Here is a 17,299-nt window from a genome sequence, read left to right on the forward strand (position 1 = left end):
TGGGACTGGCAGCTGGGACTCTCCAAGCATCCATGACTCATCTACCTATTACCTGGCGAAAGAAAAATCATTTTGTGGGGTGGTGAGTATTGGAACTCAGCGGGTATAGGAAAGATAGTGCATGAACATCAAAATATAACTAGAAAGTGAACCAAGAGTATACAGTCTCATAAAGAAATAGCAGATACTAAAATAGAACCATAATAAATGCTCATACCTGAAACCATATCCTAGGCTAGGTATAGAAGGTCAGAAATGGTACAGATCTGCTATAGTACTGCTCATAACTACAGAGGTATTAAGCAAGGTATATACAAACTTCCAGTGAATAAGCCAATATCTAAACATCTACAATGAGAGTATATCTCAATATAAGTAAGCATATCAGCATAAGAAACAACAGTAGTATAAACTAGCAACAACATGAGCTAATAACAGCATCAGCAGATATAATGATAACAGCGTATGCACTAATGGTCACCCCACCCACCTCTCTGCACCATGACCCCTGTATGGTCGAGAGGCCGGATCGATGACAACTGTACCACCCAAAGGCCGCCACTACTCTCGAGTAACCGGATGGACAGGTACTGAGTAGCTAACTAGCTACACAGCGAAGGGGGTCCCTGCTGCTCGCAACTCCAGCTACCACTACCCACGCGTGGCTGAATGCGGCACGACAGGACAAGCGACATCAACTCCGGCTACCACTCTCTCGCGTGGTCGAGGATGCAGCCCTGGTCAACGACTCTCTCGACCACAAGGGAGAATTGGTCGTTGACATGCATGTCATGATATGATGCACCAAATGCAACAGTCATCATACAAATATAAGTAGAAAATTAGGTATGCTACATGAAGCCAGCATGTTCAATATAATACATAAATAAACAACAATAAAAGCATACAAACATGATATCTAGTATCTGCTACTTATCATAGACAACAACAAGAGACTGTATCGATATGGAAACGAATATCTCAAAGGCCACGTGGAAGTATCAAGCGCAGGAAAAATAAGAGTGAAGTCAAGATAAAATAGTTTCTTATCCAAAATAGTTCATGCACCAAGGTCAAAGCACTAAAAGAAACAAAGCAAGAAGTACTCGCCTTTAATATGTAGCTCGAGCTAAACAATCCCCGCGTCGGAGTGCTCGTCTTGAAATAACACCCTGCAAATCACGTGATGTACAAATTTAGCTAATTTCATAAACAACCTGGCTAAACCTAAACCCAACTTAATTAGGGAAAAACCCTAATCCAACTATGAACCTTGATTCACCCAAATCCTTCCATGATCACCTAGAACAAAGCAACCTAAACATCCCAAATAAATTTCAGATTACGTTTCCACCCTTAAACCACCACTATGGCAATTCTGCCCAGGATTTACAAGAAGAACAGGGAGAATAGCAAAAATGATACCATTCAAATCCACCAAAAATTTTACTAATGTTTCACCGACAATCTCCATGAAACAAACCGTAGCAGGAACATCACCTGAGATTAACTCACAACCTATTCAACCCTAGTCAATTTTAATCCACCGTCCACAAACAAAATATGTAGCCAAATGAATCCTTAAATCAAACAATAGCTACTATCTGTTCAAAACCCAGAAGCCTAAATGTAGAGTATGGCTGATCAAACCCAAAACTATCCTCAATAGATCTCAAACTACCGAAATTAATTGAAAGAATCAAGCATCGTCAACCACAACTAAATCCCCAAAACTGAAATGTCTTACCAAGATTTTGTCTACCTCTTCCTCTCCGGCTGGAACCCACTTTAACGAAATTAGGGCACGACAGGAAGTCTCGGGTGCTCGCGTGTGGAGAGGAAGATCCAACGGCTTCGCGTGAGGGCTCGGGGAAGACGAGATCGCCGGCTGTGCGGTGCTCGTGTGAGGAGGAGGAGGGCCTTCTCCGAGAGAGAAGAGAGGTCGGCGGGGGAGGCTGTTGTTGGCCGACGAGGAGGCGGCGATGGCACGGCGCACAGCGCCGCCTGCGCGTGTGAGTGCGAGAGGGAGGGAGGAGGGTCGGCGGCGTCGCGATGAAGAAGGGGAAGGTTTTCGCCGATTAAGGTTAGGGCACGGGCGGGTTTTTAAAGACAAGGAAAAAGAAAAACATTTAAGGAAATTAAACATTTCCTCATTTAACTCAGGTAGCTTAAACAGACTTTACCCTGACCCAATAATTTATCCCCTTAATCTACGTCTTACAAGCTCCGAAAAATTCCCATGAAATTTCTAAAAATTCCTAAAAATTTTGTTAAAATTATTCGTACATTAAACTTTATTATTTAATTATTATTTGAGCATTGTATTTTACAACCCCACTCCAATTGAGTTCTGGAGAAACTACATAGCCGTGTAGATCTACATGGCCTGAAGTTGTCGGCCATGAGAACTGCCACGCGGCCGTGCCTGGGGGGCATAGCCATGTTTTGGTTGCGCTCGAGGTAAGAGGCACAACCCTACTCTGCTCTCTTCTCCGCATGCTTCTCTTTAGCGCGTTTCGCTCTGTTTCTACTTCAAAAGCATTTCTGTTATCACAAAATGCACAAGAGCATATCTCTAAATCAAAAGGAGTGGAAATATGATATTATACTGAAATAAGGTGCAATAAACATAGATTATGCTCATGAAATATAAGTAGATGTGCGTAAAAACATGCATAAAAGTGTATATAATCTACGCACATTAGAAGTCGGGATGTTCGATTTTTGATTGGTGAAGTCCGGATGTGTGATTCTGACAGGAAGACTTGATGGGTCAGATTGAACGTCAAGGAGGTAACTTGACATTTGGTAAGTGAATGTAAGCCACTGGAGGAGAGTAATTTAGTGAGAATGCATCCCGTTTGAGGGGACAGTAGGCGTTGGTCTAGTTTAGGTCCATTTTGGATCCTTAAACTGAAACCTTGACTAGTTCCTGGTCTTAGAAGGATGAGAACTAATTATTACTACTATTCTATTATTGTGTTAACTTTGTTTTGTAGGTTAGATATTTTGTGTTGGATTAACATATTTTGTAAGGTAAAAGGAGCACAAAATATCTTGGGTGAACAGCACTCGAGGCGTCTTCCAGGTGACGGAAGGGTTATGGAAGGTGCTTTTGAGAGTTTGGAAAGCGCCTTCAGTCGGATAACTCAGAAGACCTCGGCGATGATAAGACACTGGTTTTATGGGATAAACTTTGCCTATGGAAGACGCCTTCAGTAGTATGGAAGGCGTCTTTAACTCTCTTTAAAAGAGGTATTCGCCCAAGGCTTTAATACAACTCAAGAACATTACTTCTACAAGTTTCTATGCGTCCGCTTGACGTTTCGTCTGCTCCGGCTTCAAACTGTTGTTTTGCTATGACACTACTGCGCCCGACTACTGCTGAGAAGCCATCCAACACCGAGCCTGATCTGATCATCTTCGAAGGTGTTGGGTAACAAACATTTAATAATGTACTTAATTTTTTGTATAAAGGAAAGTGTACCTTGTTACACTTTTCCTATCCTTTTGTTTTATGTATTCGATCCTCTCTTTCGACGATTTCGAAAGAGATATTTAGTGGATTACGGGTCGATAGGTCTGCGAGACTTGGATCTTGGAGTAGGAGTTGCTGAAGGCTCTGAATCAAGTAAAACCGCTTGCGTACTTGTGTTTTAACCTTTTGTTTCTGTATTTAATTTCGCTGCATACTCGCTTTTCAAAAGAAAAAGAAAAAGTTTCTAAAACCACGTGATTCGCCCGTCTGCGTCTTGATCCAACAATGTGCACTTGTACAATGCAAAATTTCTAAACCTTTGAACTATTATTCCAAGGTGACGTCATTAGATGATTCATTGGTTACTGCATCTTCTTCTTGGACCATATTCCTTAGCTTCTTCCTTTTTGTCAGTGTTTCAATGTCAGCTGATGATCTTACAGTTGTTGTACTGTATATCGATGTTCTTTTGGAACTATATACTACAAAATCACTGACCGAATGCCATTGGGAAGCTTGTTTAGGAGCTTTTCCTCAAGAATTTATTTTATGCCTTATGGTTTTATGTTATATGCGCTACACATGTGGATTGAAGAAAGGCCTACCATTGCATGTGTCAATGTAACAAATCAATTTCCAAGCTTCTACTATGTTCATTTGTCATGATGAAGCACCATTTTGACATTGGTATTGGACCAATAAAGGATAGTTGGTTTTGCTAATTCGAAGTCCATATTATGCATAAGTGGGATAGTGTTTTAAAACTCAGTTATAGTCTAAGTCATTCAGCTTAGGAATCAACACTGAAGCAACACCAAAACATGACACTAGCAGAACCATGTGGGAAAGCAACCAAAGGCGGAGATCTCAATTGACTAACTGTTGACTTGGAAGGCTAAGCAAATGATGGAAACATGAGAATTAAGAACCACTGGGTTGACTGACCAAAAGAATTGTGAACTGAATGGTACATTTCATCTGCTTTTGGTTCTTCCTCTTCCTTTTCCTCTCCCCTCCCCCTCCACCAATAAACCAATCAGCATGGCCTACCCATGCCGACTGGCACCATGTATTGGCTTAGGTTGGCACCAAGAAAAAACCTTTGGTTCAATGATGAAACTGCATTTCTAAACCTTGGTTGAGATTTAGAAATCTTGTCCCTCTGTAAACTTCTAAAATGTAACAAGCTCTATAGCCAAAATCTAGTTTAACTAACCTACACAGGTTTCATCCTAATTCCTACTGGCCCAAAGGTTTCAACCTGAGCACTTAACAAATTGATACCTTGCTTGTCGTTTTGCCAAGGATGCCTGTCAGTTCCAGCCATTCAATGCACCATGAACAATTTAGTTCTGAGAAAATCAACGTTATCAATCTATTTAGTAGTCTGGTGTGATATTTCATTACTTGGTTGTCATAAATCTCTGTGAAAAACGAAAAAGCAAATTGTTTCTGTTGCTTCTAATATATGATGTTCTTCATTCTGTTGCTTCTATGATTTTGCAACTATTTCGGTCCAAAATATCGTAGTATGTTACAAAAGCTATAGTTTTAACTGAAGAATGTTATTGATCTACTGCAGCATACACATGGAGGATGGGGCAGTGGATTTATTCCTATAGCTGAATACGGATCTGAATTTAGCAAGAAATCGAGAAAAGGAAAGCAGAGGGAACCCGTTAGATTATTATACAGTGGTCGGAATCATTATGATTTACTGGTTTGATAGTTCAGAGTTGCTTAAGTTGTTTTTTTTTCCGCTGCTGATTGAGCTGAAAGAGTATAGAACTTTGACAGTTGCTGCTGGAAAATTTACAAGTGCTTTGATTTGATGAACATCTAACAAAGTTTCAGTGGCTGAGAAGTCATTCGAATGTATCTTTGGGCTGTTAAACATTACCAAATTCCTTCTAGTCGCCTGCCATGAATTTGGAAATTGATCATGAAGCGAGTAATGTATTCGTTATGTTTATGCTTGTGAAATATATCATGTTTTTGCCACCGAATAGTCATTGTGTTATATAAAATATGATTAATCATTAAATCTGTGCATTTTTATACTTAGATTGTCATGCACCATACTAGGGATAATTTTATAATTATTTAAATTATCATGTAAATTTATAGAATAATTTTCTAAATTATTATATATATTATTTAATTATCTACTAACAGAGGTATTTTGGTAAATTGTACTAATTTTAAGCGCAACCCCTAATTCTGTTAACTTTTCCATCGATTTGAACTTGTGTCTTGTTTCAGTTCTAACTTTGTTATGCCTTGAAAGAGTCCTTGCCCGATAAATGGACAGCTTCTCCTTATTTATGACAACATATGAAATCTGGATATATTATTACATGGTTGTACAAGTATAATAATTACAGCTCATACAGTTGGAATTATACACAATCACGTAGGATAAATAGCAGTCCACATGGTTGAAAGAAAAATACAGCGGAAGGCATAAGGACAACTCACATAAATCAAATGTTAGTTAGAGTCCTAGAGCCAATCATTTGATGATTGTTGTATAGGCTCATTGTATCATATTCTTGTATATTAATAAAGACATTTGTTTTGGTTATTATATTTACTTGTATTCATGCCAAATAACTAAGTATAATAGCGTCCTTGAGTAGAGGGTTCTTACCTATATCAATCGGTTAGTTGAACTGATAGTGAGATGATATAGGGAACACTACTCTTAATCATTCCTAGTCGAGTATTAACATTCAGGGACAATGTTAATGCGACGAGACTAGCATGTAGGTCAACTCGATGACTTGATCTCACAAGTCATAGATATAGAGATATCAAGTTGACACATGGGTATGCATTGGAGAATGTATACTGAATGACCCACCATGAGAAAGTATCATGGATCGTTATATGAGTGTCATATACTTTCTCATGTGGCTATTAGTATGACTACTAGTCCTTAGACCTGAAGTCACCATGGATCCCTACATAAGGAGTTACGTACTTTGGCTTCGTCAAACGTCACCCGTAACTGGGTGGACTATAAAGGCGATTACTGGGTATGTAACGAATTATGCAGAGGGATGTGAGTGATGTAAATGAGATCTATCCCTCCTATATGACGGGAGCGACATCAATATTCTTGATAGAGTGAGACCACGAAGTGCATGACCATGCCCAAATGAGTCAATATAAGATATTGAGCTCATTTGATTGTGTGAGTCTACTTGGAGTTCAAGATTTAGATTGATTAGATGATGACACAGTCTATGCCTCATATCGATCAATCTAGATGTCTAGGATAGAAGGACACTTGTCATATATTGCGAGGAGTCACAATTAGTAGTCACAAGGTGATGTTGGATCTCAACATTCTTATAACTTAGGTAGTAATGATGTGTTGCTAGATACCGCTCATTACTTATGCTTCTAAATGAGTTTAGGAGCATTGCCAACATTATAAGAACCTATAGAGTCACACACAAAGAACAATTAGATGGAGATTAGGTTCATATGATGAACCAAGAGGATTAGATTTATGTGATGAATCAAATTGGATTAAGAGTAATCCTAATTGAACTAATTGAGTTGGACTCAATTTGATTCATGTGTTCAATGAGTCTAATTTAGATTATGACTCATTGAATCAATTTAATTAAATGAATTAGATTCATTATATTAAATTGGCTTGAATTAAATGGTTGGATTTGATCAACCATGGGAGTTATAATATCAAATTTGACTTGACTTGAGAGAAAGAGGAAGAGTCAAGTTTGACTTGACTATTTGCCACCTCATTTGTGAGTTGGCATTAGGAGGACTAATGATGATGTGCCACATCACCATTGTTGGCACATGTGTGTGTCATCTCATGGAGGTTACAAATCTTCTCTTTAATGGCCACATTAAATGAGAATGGAGGTTACAACTCCATTGTGGCCGACCGCTTATTGTGAGGAAAAGAGTTGATTTTTTCATTCAAGGCATTCATTCCTCCTTCTTCCTCTCTTCTTGCTCTCCCTCTCCTCCTCCTTGGCCGAACCATCTAAGGTGCTAGCACACCTTTGTTTGGTCTTCTCCACCTAGTTTGTTCGTGTGGATACTTCTAGAGGATCGTACACTTGACGATCTCGAGATCCGGCGAACCGTTGGACGAGCGGGATTGCGAAGGGCATCGCATCGAGGGTAAATTCCTTCTCCTTGTAGATCTAGTATAGAACTAGCATAAGAAACTCGTACTCGTAATGTTTTTCAAAAATTTTACTTCGCACGGATCCGGTGGCATGGGAATCGGGGTTTCCGCAACGCGAAAAAGAGGGTTTTGCGGCCCGAAATTCCCAACATCAAAAACAACAAATTGTGAGTCGACTCAGCTTCTACATCAACCATCAACAACCATGAAAGTGTTGGTGCGGTTAGCACTAACGGTCTAACTCAGATTTTGATGAATGACAAATTAGGTTAAGTTAGTTGTGTTGTTGATCTAACACTCTGATCGAATGTGCAGGAGAAGTCCAGACAGGTCGATGGGCTGACCGGATGTCTGGCACGAAGCCCAGCTAGGTCGACAGGCTGACCGGATAGCTGGCACGAAATCCAAATGGGTCGACGGGCTGACCGGACATTTGGCACGAAGTCCAGCTAGGTCGACGGGTCGACTGGATAGCTGGCATGAAGTCTAGACAGGTCGACGGGTTGATCGGATGTCTGGCAAGAGGTAAGTAAAGGTAAGTCACTGGGGAAGAGTGACTATGAGGACGCATCCTAGTTAAGGGACAGTAGGCGTCGGTCCAGCTTAGGCCCATTTTGGATCCCTAAATTGAGATGCTGACTAGGTTCTGGTCTCGAGAAGACAGAACCTAAATCATAAATCTATATAAACTGTTTATGCATATATTTTTATAACTCTATGTTGTAGATACAAATGTAGAGCTCCGAATTCTGCACGTGTATCAACTGACAGAGCTTGATTCTGAGTTCGGAGTCAAAAGTTATGACCCTCGGAAGATTACTGTGTCAAACAAGTAGTTGGACGCGCCTGGGATCAACCAGATTCGAACTCTCCTCATCTGATCCGAATTTTGGGATCTGATAAGCTCTGGAGACTCCTCCAAAGGGCTATAAAAGGAGGGGTTGAGCAAGCTTCAAAGACAGAACCCTCATACATGCTTCAACGTATCCAAACGACTTTCCGACTGCTCTGGGCTCCTGCTACGAAGCTGCTGCGCTCGACGACTGCTCCAAGGAGTTCCGATCGCGCCCGACAGACAGACATCAACACAAAGTGCTTCATCTTTTGATCCTTAAAAGTGTTCATAAAATTTCCTTTATTGTACTTAATTATTATAAAAAGCAAGTGCAGTGTCACTTGTTGGATCGTAGACGTTCGATAGAGTAAACGCAGCGGAAAAGTAAAATAATGCAATGCTAACACAAGAACCAATTTTACTTGGTTCGGAGCCTTTGGCGACTCCTACTCCAAGGCCCGCACACAAGGGTGCTTTCGTTGGGCAATTCACTAGCAATTCGAAGAGTGATACAATTAAGAATTACAGGAATGCTAATAAAAAAATTAATACCGACAAACTGAAAAGAAGTAGACTGAAGGCAGCACCTTGTCGGAGTAGCCTCAAGGCGTCGCAGGAGCACAGTAAAGCAGAGAGTTCTGAGTTGTTGTTGAAGCTCCACTCCTGCCCCTTCTTTTATATGAAGCTCGGGGTGCCCCGGATCCCTTCCGGGCGCCCTGGTGGGACGTGGCAGGTCCAACCAGTGAGCTCCACGTGGCGACGACGTGTTTGGATAAAAGTTGCCTCCCGGGCGCCCGGATCCCTTTCGGGCGCTCAGACCTCTGGGCGCCCGGACCTCCTTTCTCCAGAAGACTACTTCTCTTGCAAGACAAGGTTAATCCAAGGAAAATATATAATTTATAACCTGCAAAACAGAGTGTTAGTTCGGTTTATAGTTTGACAAAAATAGTATGACTTATATTCCGTCTTTCCAAGATCGGAATCTAGTCACGATCTTGACTTAGATAACCGAAATGGATCTAAGCTGGATCGACGCCTAATTTTCCCTTCCCGGGAACACGTCCTCATGGTCACTCCCTTCCAGTGACTTACCTTTACTCACCTGCCAAACGTCCGGTCAGCCCTTCGACCCGTCTGGACTTCTCGCCAAGCATCCGGTCAGCTCGTCGACTCGCTTGGACTTCTCGCCAGCTATCCGGTCAGCCCGTCGACCTAGCTCAACTTCTTGCCAAGCGTCCGGTCAGCCCGTCGACCCGCTTGGACTTCGTGCCAGACATCCGGTCAGCCCGTCGACTTGTCTGGACTTCGCCTGCACACTCGGTCAGAGTGTTAGATCACGGCAAACCTAACTTAACCTGATTTGTCATTCATCAAAACCTGAGTTAGACCGTTAGTGCTACCCGCACCAACAGAAAGGAGCCATAAGGTAAATACTAAGTCCGAGTCAAATTGTTACAACACCAAATCTATAAAATCAAAACATGTTAGTAAAGCATAAAACATAGTAAGCCATTCTCAGATATGACGTAGGACCGATAGACAAGATACTCCTAGCGACTCAGCAATATCTACATGTTACTAGAGAAATATAAAAGTACAAATGAAGGTGGTGACTCACGGGTAATAGACATGATAGTACATGGTCAATATAAAACATAGAGATCAAAGCATACAATCTCAGTAGGGAAATAAGAACATAATCATATATGACATAATAAATACACAATTATAATTGACATAATGATTCACATACCCAATCTAGATTTAACACACACTGTGTAGTGATTAGTAAACTCACTAGGGATCAGCTACAGATCTATTTATAACATCTCAGCAATATAAATAACAACATATATATGTATGATAAATGAATATGTATGAAATATGACAACTAAATGCAGCAATCATAGCTCAATCAAATGCGACATATCACAAGCATATGCAGATATATCTCCAAAAGATGCACTGCGCATCATATGCATATGTATGCGTCCCTTCTATACTCCACTCTAAGCTACCACTACATCAATGTGGCCAACTGATCAGGACTGTGACAACTGCTCGCGTCTCCAAGCTACCACCATATTAATGTGGCCGAGATGGGAAGGATGTAGAGTAGCTATCTAGCTACATAACAATAGGAGGGGGGGTCACTGTCTGCACGACTCCAGGTACTACTACATCAATGTGGCCAAGTGGGCATGACAGGATAGCTGCACCCAACTCCAAGCTACCACTACCCCTAAGTGGCCAAATGGGCAACAAAAATGACTGACAACTAGCTCATACTACAAAGGAAACAATGGTCATCAGTATGCATATAGCGCAATGATGAACATGATGTAAATAATCATGGTATAGATGCAATCATCATCAATGCAATATCTCAAACAATATAAGTACATCCAGTACAAGATCTATCTATCACCTACGACTATAGGCATGAATAGATCCAACCGGTGTCTACCAACAACACATAAGATACAAGCCACTCCTATAAATGATGAACATAATATAACTAATCATGATACCAATACATTTATCATCAATGAATCAGCTCCATCATCATCCAACACATGATCTATCTATCGCCAAATCTATAGGTATAAATAGATCCCACATGTGTCTACTAATCAAAAAATAAGCTACAAAGCAATACCCATCATACACCCTACATAAGTGGTTACGCTATAACATATAGGTAGTCAAATAGATTTACCCCTATAATGCACATCATACACGTGTTCACACTATATGCATATAAACAATCGACATGGTGCCACCTAAGGTACATATCATACACGTGCATACTCCACATAGTAAAGATTATCCAAAGCTAAGATTGTATAAGAAATAAATAGATCATGATGTTAAACACGTAAGTATTAAGCATGGATAAATACTAGTAGATTTAATGTAAAATGACCTAATCTATTAATTAAAAATCATGCACTAAGTTTAATGAACTATAGAGGCTAAGGAAAAAGTATCCGCCTCAAATATAACTCGTATCAGAAATAACCCCCACGATAAGCTACTCGTCACAAATCAGGATCTTGCATCACATGTGTAATTTAGCTAATTACATATATTACAAATAGCTAAATCACATTCCAAAATTGATAGCTAACCCCGAATCATTAATTAATCTTGGTTAATTTTCCTTTATTGATCAAATTGGATCTAACTCAATCCCTAGTTTAATCCATCTAAATGATTAAATTAAATTAGATCCTCAATTAACCTTAACCATTTCACAATCAACATTGGATTAGATATCCCTAATTCTTCCTTAATCAAATTGCATTAGATTTATGCATGATTCATCTCCCAACTCACCCATCCAGATGTTCACCTATTGACTCATGACGGGGCAACTTGCTACCAGAAAAATATGGTCGGAGCTAGGTGAAATCGATGATCTCCAAACCAAGCACCCTACATCACGAGCAACATAGCCATATTTGAGCGTTAGACCTAATTCCACAATGAACACTCCATATCTAAAATTAAACCTAATTACTGATCAATAACCTCTTTAAATTAGATATCTTACCCTCAATTGATTCCCGATTTATGTTCAAATCACTAACGTTTGCAAAGATTCTAGCCGGAACAATGTTGCTTGGGTAAATACGACCGAAAGATTCACATCGACCAAGAGGTGAGGTCCAACACTGGTCCTAGAGGCAAAAGGATGGTTGGAGTAGAGAATGAAAACAGAGACCACCAATAGAGCACTAACTGCCTCTTGTTTGTGGTTGAATTAGAGTTGGCAGTGTACAGAGGCTGGTGAGCTCATTCTTGTGACTGGAACAACTCCGGTGAAATGATGGCGCTAGGGAAATGGTGGCATTGGGGAAATGGCGGCGCTGCGAAAACGACGACGCTGGGGAAACATCGCAGTTTGTCTTCTTAGTCAGCTAGAGAATGGACGACCTACAGAGCAATGCTATCGTCATCCACCTCCCTTGCTCTCATGGTCAGCGATACATATGGCTGGTGACGCAGTCGCCTAGTTGGAGATGACCACGATGGAGAGGAAATCCTAACGCTTGGAGGCCGAGTGTGCTAGCCACACCATTTGCTGCCTCTACGTCCAACGATGGTGGCTGCAAAGAGGCTGCACCGGCGATGACCGGCTCATCGTGAATGTCGACGTTGATGCCCGACAACGCAAGAGAAGACTTAACGACAAAGAGATGGAAGAGAAGGAGTCAGGGGAAAATGAGGGATAAACCTAGGTGTAGATTTATATACCTGGGCTAATAAATTAAAACTTTAGGTTAATGATGTGAATTAACTCCCAACTTAATTGATATTCCAAACAGACTTTCCTTAAATCTAATAGATCTATCCCTTAAAATGAATCATTCGGACTTGATTTAAATCTCAAAAAATTTCTAAAATTTTCTAAAAAATCTAATAAGGTTATTTCTCAAATAACGCTTATTAATTATCGTATCTTACAAACTTGATCCTCTAGCTTTAACGGCTTCTCGTGAAGCTTGATCGACTAGGTCCAAATCTCGTATGCATTCTCAGACTTTTCTAAGCTGTACAATATATTGTTAGGTAAAATACAATAAATTAACTCAATTACCTTTCTATTCAACTCTGAGTCCTGAAAAAACTTTTTCAATATCAACAAAATGATGATATTTTCGCTTCCCATGAACCATTCCATTCCTTACCTCAGTAGTTGAAATCTTCTTGATCGTATGATGGATATTCGTGGATATTTTACCCTTCTTTATGAGACATCTTAAAAAAATAGAGAGATAGTTGCCAAGACTAGATCTTGGATTAGTAGTGTGAGAGAAAGTGAATAAATTAGACAATGGCTCGAATAGTATTGCACCAATTTTAAAAAATAATAAAAAAATTATGACAAATTTGTTAATATATTTTTACTCCTGCTCGATTGGTGGTTACACCATTCAGAGCGGTCTGACTCTAATACTACATATAGGACCGATGCACGTGGGGGGGGGGGGGGGGGGGGGGGAATCACGTGTGTTTAAAATTTCTCTTTTTTGGTATTAAGAAATACGAGTGCGCAGCGGAATTAAAAATAGAGTAGAAAATCAAAAGGAACACGAACACAAGCGATTATTTGGTTCGGAACCTTCGACGACTCATACTCTAAGACCCATGATCTCTCGTACCGTATCGACGAACAATCCATTAAAAATCTCTTCTGGAATCATCGAAAAAGAGAATCGAGTATAAATAATCAAAGGAAGTGTAACAATACTGCACTTCCTCTATTCAATAAAAGCCAATAGATATTTGCAACTTAAATTAAAATATACTGATTCCTAGTAGATCAAAGTCGAAGCTTGGAGTCGGTGTCACAGTAGAGTAGCTTGCACATGATCGGAGCAGCAGAAGGATCGTAATTGCTTATATCGAAGTTCTATTGTGGCTGCTGGTCGAAGGCTCTTTTATAGCCATCTCCGGGCGCCTGAACCATCCTTAGGCATCTGGATCGAGGCCTATCTGATCTTGCTTCATCGCTGACTTATCCATGTCTGGGTGCTTGAACCGCTAACTTGTCCGCCTTCGTGAAGTTCTATCTCTGAAACTTCATCCATCTCCAGGTGCTAGGACTAATCTGGGCACTTGGACTATGACGTGTGATGGCCAATCAACATGCGCTAACTCTTCTACTCGGGTGCCTGGGTTCGGCCCAATCCAGGCGCTTAGACTAGGTCTGAGCGCTCGGATCTCCGGACGCTTGGATCCTTCCCAGGCGCTTGGAGACCCTTTTTACAGTCAACTTATAGTTTTGATTTTTCGCAAAACATGTTAGTTCAAACAACAAAAATTATCCTATAAAACAGAGTTGACATATTAAAAAATATGATCAATTTATGACTTAGATACTGTCTTCTCAAGACTAAAATCTAGTCATAGTCTCAACTTAGACATCTAAAATGACTCTAAGTTGGACTGCTCTATAGTCCCACTATGACTCGTCCTCACTGGATCACTCTCCTCCAGTGATTCACATCACTTATCCTTTGCAGTCACTTGACTTACCTTTTGACCCACTAGGTCTCCCCGCCAGTTGTTAGGTCCGAAAATCCAACTGGACTTCTTGCTAAATATCAGGTCACACCTTGACCTATCTGAACTTCGTGCCAGTTATCAAGTCCTCAGACCCAACTGTCTTCAGTCTAGTGTCAGGTCTTCTAGACCCATCAATTCCTGCACACTCGATAAAGAGGTTAGATAAATATAACACCTAACTTTAATTCATTTGTCATTTATTAAAATCTGAGTTTGACCATTGGTGTTAACTGCACCAATAAAATGGTCAATGTTGAGATTGATCATTTGGATGAATAGTGCTCGAGGCACCTCAGATTGGACTGGAGGCACCTTGGATGTCTAGCAGAGCAACTGTGGCGGAAGAGACTTGAGGCACCTCAGTTAACTGGAGGCACCTTTGATGAATAGTAGCTAAGGCGCCTCAGATCAATCGGAGGCAACTCCGATGCTTAGAACCATTGCGACCTGGATAAAAAGTGGGAAACCACGTCAGCAACAATCAAGGTGCCTCCGATGAATCGAGATGGCTCTGATGAAGCCAGATCAGTTTTTTGATCGTTACATGGATAAAATTTTATCCACTTGTTGGTGCCTCCAATTGTTCAAGATGCCCCGAACTACCATGCTAGCAAAATGGTCACTTTAACCGTTGAGCTATAAATAAAGCCTTGAAGCTAGTTATAAAAAAATACACCCATAGCACAACTTTTGTATTTCTTTTTGAGAGTTCAACTGCTATAAGGGGCTTCTTCGCCTCCGACTTTTATCAAATACCATTACCTTGGATTAATAACCATTTAAATTGTAACCAAGTAAAATTCTAAATCTCCTTACTTATTTCTTCTATGTCATTTATTTTAATCAATTAATAGTGTCATTGCTAATTCAAAAGTAAGAGATTGTTTTAACTTAATTTACAGGTTATCTATTCACTTTTCCTCTAGCCGGTCCAACCCGATCCAACATATAGTTGCTATGTAATTATAATAGTTAAGAAAGTGCTTCCTAAACTTATCTTCTTTCTATTCGACACAAGTTGGTACAACATAGATAAAGAATGTCAAAACTCCCAAGTCTAGTCTAGAAGGAAAGAAATGAGAGAATGAATTTAAATGCATCATTATTTTTTTACAAATTCGATTTACATGAGAGAAATAAATAAATATATATATATATATATATATATATATATATATATATATATATATATATATATATATATATATATATATATATATATCAACCTTAATTAAATAAGGTTGAAATTGGGTTTTAATATCGGTGATAATAGAAATGTAAAACTATTAAAATTGACCTAATTAAATTTATTGAGTAAAATAATACTAAAATAAATAATAATTAATAAGAAATAAATTATAGGAATATATAATGTTTATTAGAATTTTTCTAGATTATTTTGTAATTTTAAAATGAATATTTAGATATTTTATGGGGATAAATGTTAGGGTCGATTGATGATAGAGAGAGGGAGGAAGGGGGAAGGGAGGTGAATAACTCGTCGTACTTCGGTTGCTTGCTTTGATGATGTTGTTGTAGTGGAAAACACTCAAGCAACTCTCACAACGCTAACACAAGGGATTTACTTAGTATCCACCTCAAGAAGAGGTGACTAATCTAAGAATCCGGTCCTCACTCACTCATCCACTATGAAATAACTCCTTCTCAGTTAACTACAGGAGGCGGAGAAGCCTCGTACAAACTCTCAATACAACAAGAATAAAAGAGAAGCTAATACAAATAAAATCTTACAAGATTTACAACGTGAAATCAAAACCCTAGCTTTTTCTTCTTGTGTGGAACGCCTCTTGACCATGGAAGTGTAGCAACACTTTGCTCCAAGAAGCTTCAAGAACTGGTGGAGAGTTGTGGAGAAACTCGCTTAAGGATTGGGATGGAGTTAGCGAAGACGTCTAGAAGAAATCGCTCGCCAACAGCTTTAACCTGCGCAGCGTTCACATCTCAATTGATTGGGGAGGCTTGAATCGATCGGATGATCGATTTAGAGCGCCTCTGTGCTTTACTAGAGAAGGCCTGAATCGATCAGCTGATCGATTCAACCTTTATCACGATACACACGATTTCCAACCCCCCAATTGATTAGTCGATTGATTGGCAGTCCCCAATCGATTGGTCGATCGATTGGGAGCTCCTCTATGGTTATGATTTCGCTTTCCAATCGATCAACTGATTGATTGTGCCAGTCTTCACTCACGCACACAACTAATCGATTGACTGATCGATTGGACTATGGTCCAATCGATTGGTTGATCGATTGACCTCCCTTTGACTTGCTTAAATCAAGTCTAAGATCCTCAATTCCAACATCCAGTCAACTGTGACTTGTTGGAACTCCTCATGCCTAGCATCCGGTCAACCTTGACCTGTTGGGACTTCTTCACAAAGTGTTTGGTTAATCCTTTGACCCACTTGGACTTTTCTACTCGTGCCAAGTGTCCGGTCAACCTTGACCCACTTGGACTTACCATCTCGTGCAAAGTGTCCAGTCCTTCATGACCTACTTGGACTTCCACCAGATGTTCGATCACCCTTGACCCATATTGATTTCCTCGTGCTAAGTATTCGGTCAATCCTTTGATCTACTTGGGCTTCCCAACACCAGGTGTCCGGTCAACCTTGACTCACCTTGATTTTCACGTGTCTGGCTTCACTCACCAGGTCTTTCTATTTACCTACCTTCACTCACTAGGACTTTTCATCGCCTAGCTTCACTCACCAG

The 17,299-nt window shown here is 40.0% G+C and overlaps 1 protein-coding gene across 4 annotated transcripts in view; it reads left to right on the top strand.

Annotated features, from left to right (window-relative positions):
* LOC122045655 (OVARIAN TUMOR DOMAIN-containing deubiquitinating enzyme 3-like) overlaps positions 1-5,524 on the top strand; it is a 40,469-nt gene extending 34,945 nt beyond the window's left edge. For 2 of the 4 annotated variants that reach the window (XM_042605971.1, XM_042605973.1), the window contains 2 exons: positions 5,061-5,175; positions 5,276-5,524. In XM_042605971.1, coding sequence (XP_042461905.1) covers positions 5,061-5,175; positions 5,276-5,310 — 150 coding nt within the window. In that variant the 3' untranslated portion in view covers positions 5,311-5,524. Of the gene's footprint in view, positions 1-5,060 lie in introns of all 4 variants that reach the window. The other 2 variants (XR_006130062.1, XM_042605972.1) reach the window with 2 other exon arrangements.
* The last annotated feature ends 11,775 nt before the right edge of the window (positions 5,525-17,299 follow it).

Source organism: Zingiber officinale, chromosome 2B (assembly GCF_018446385.1).
Source record: "Zingiber officinale cultivar Zhangliang chromosome 2B, Zo_v1.1, whole genome shotgun sequence".
Classification (NCBI taxonomy): domain Eukaryota; kingdom Viridiplantae; phylum Streptophyta; class Magnoliopsida; order Zingiberales; family Zingiberaceae; genus Zingiber; species Zingiber officinale.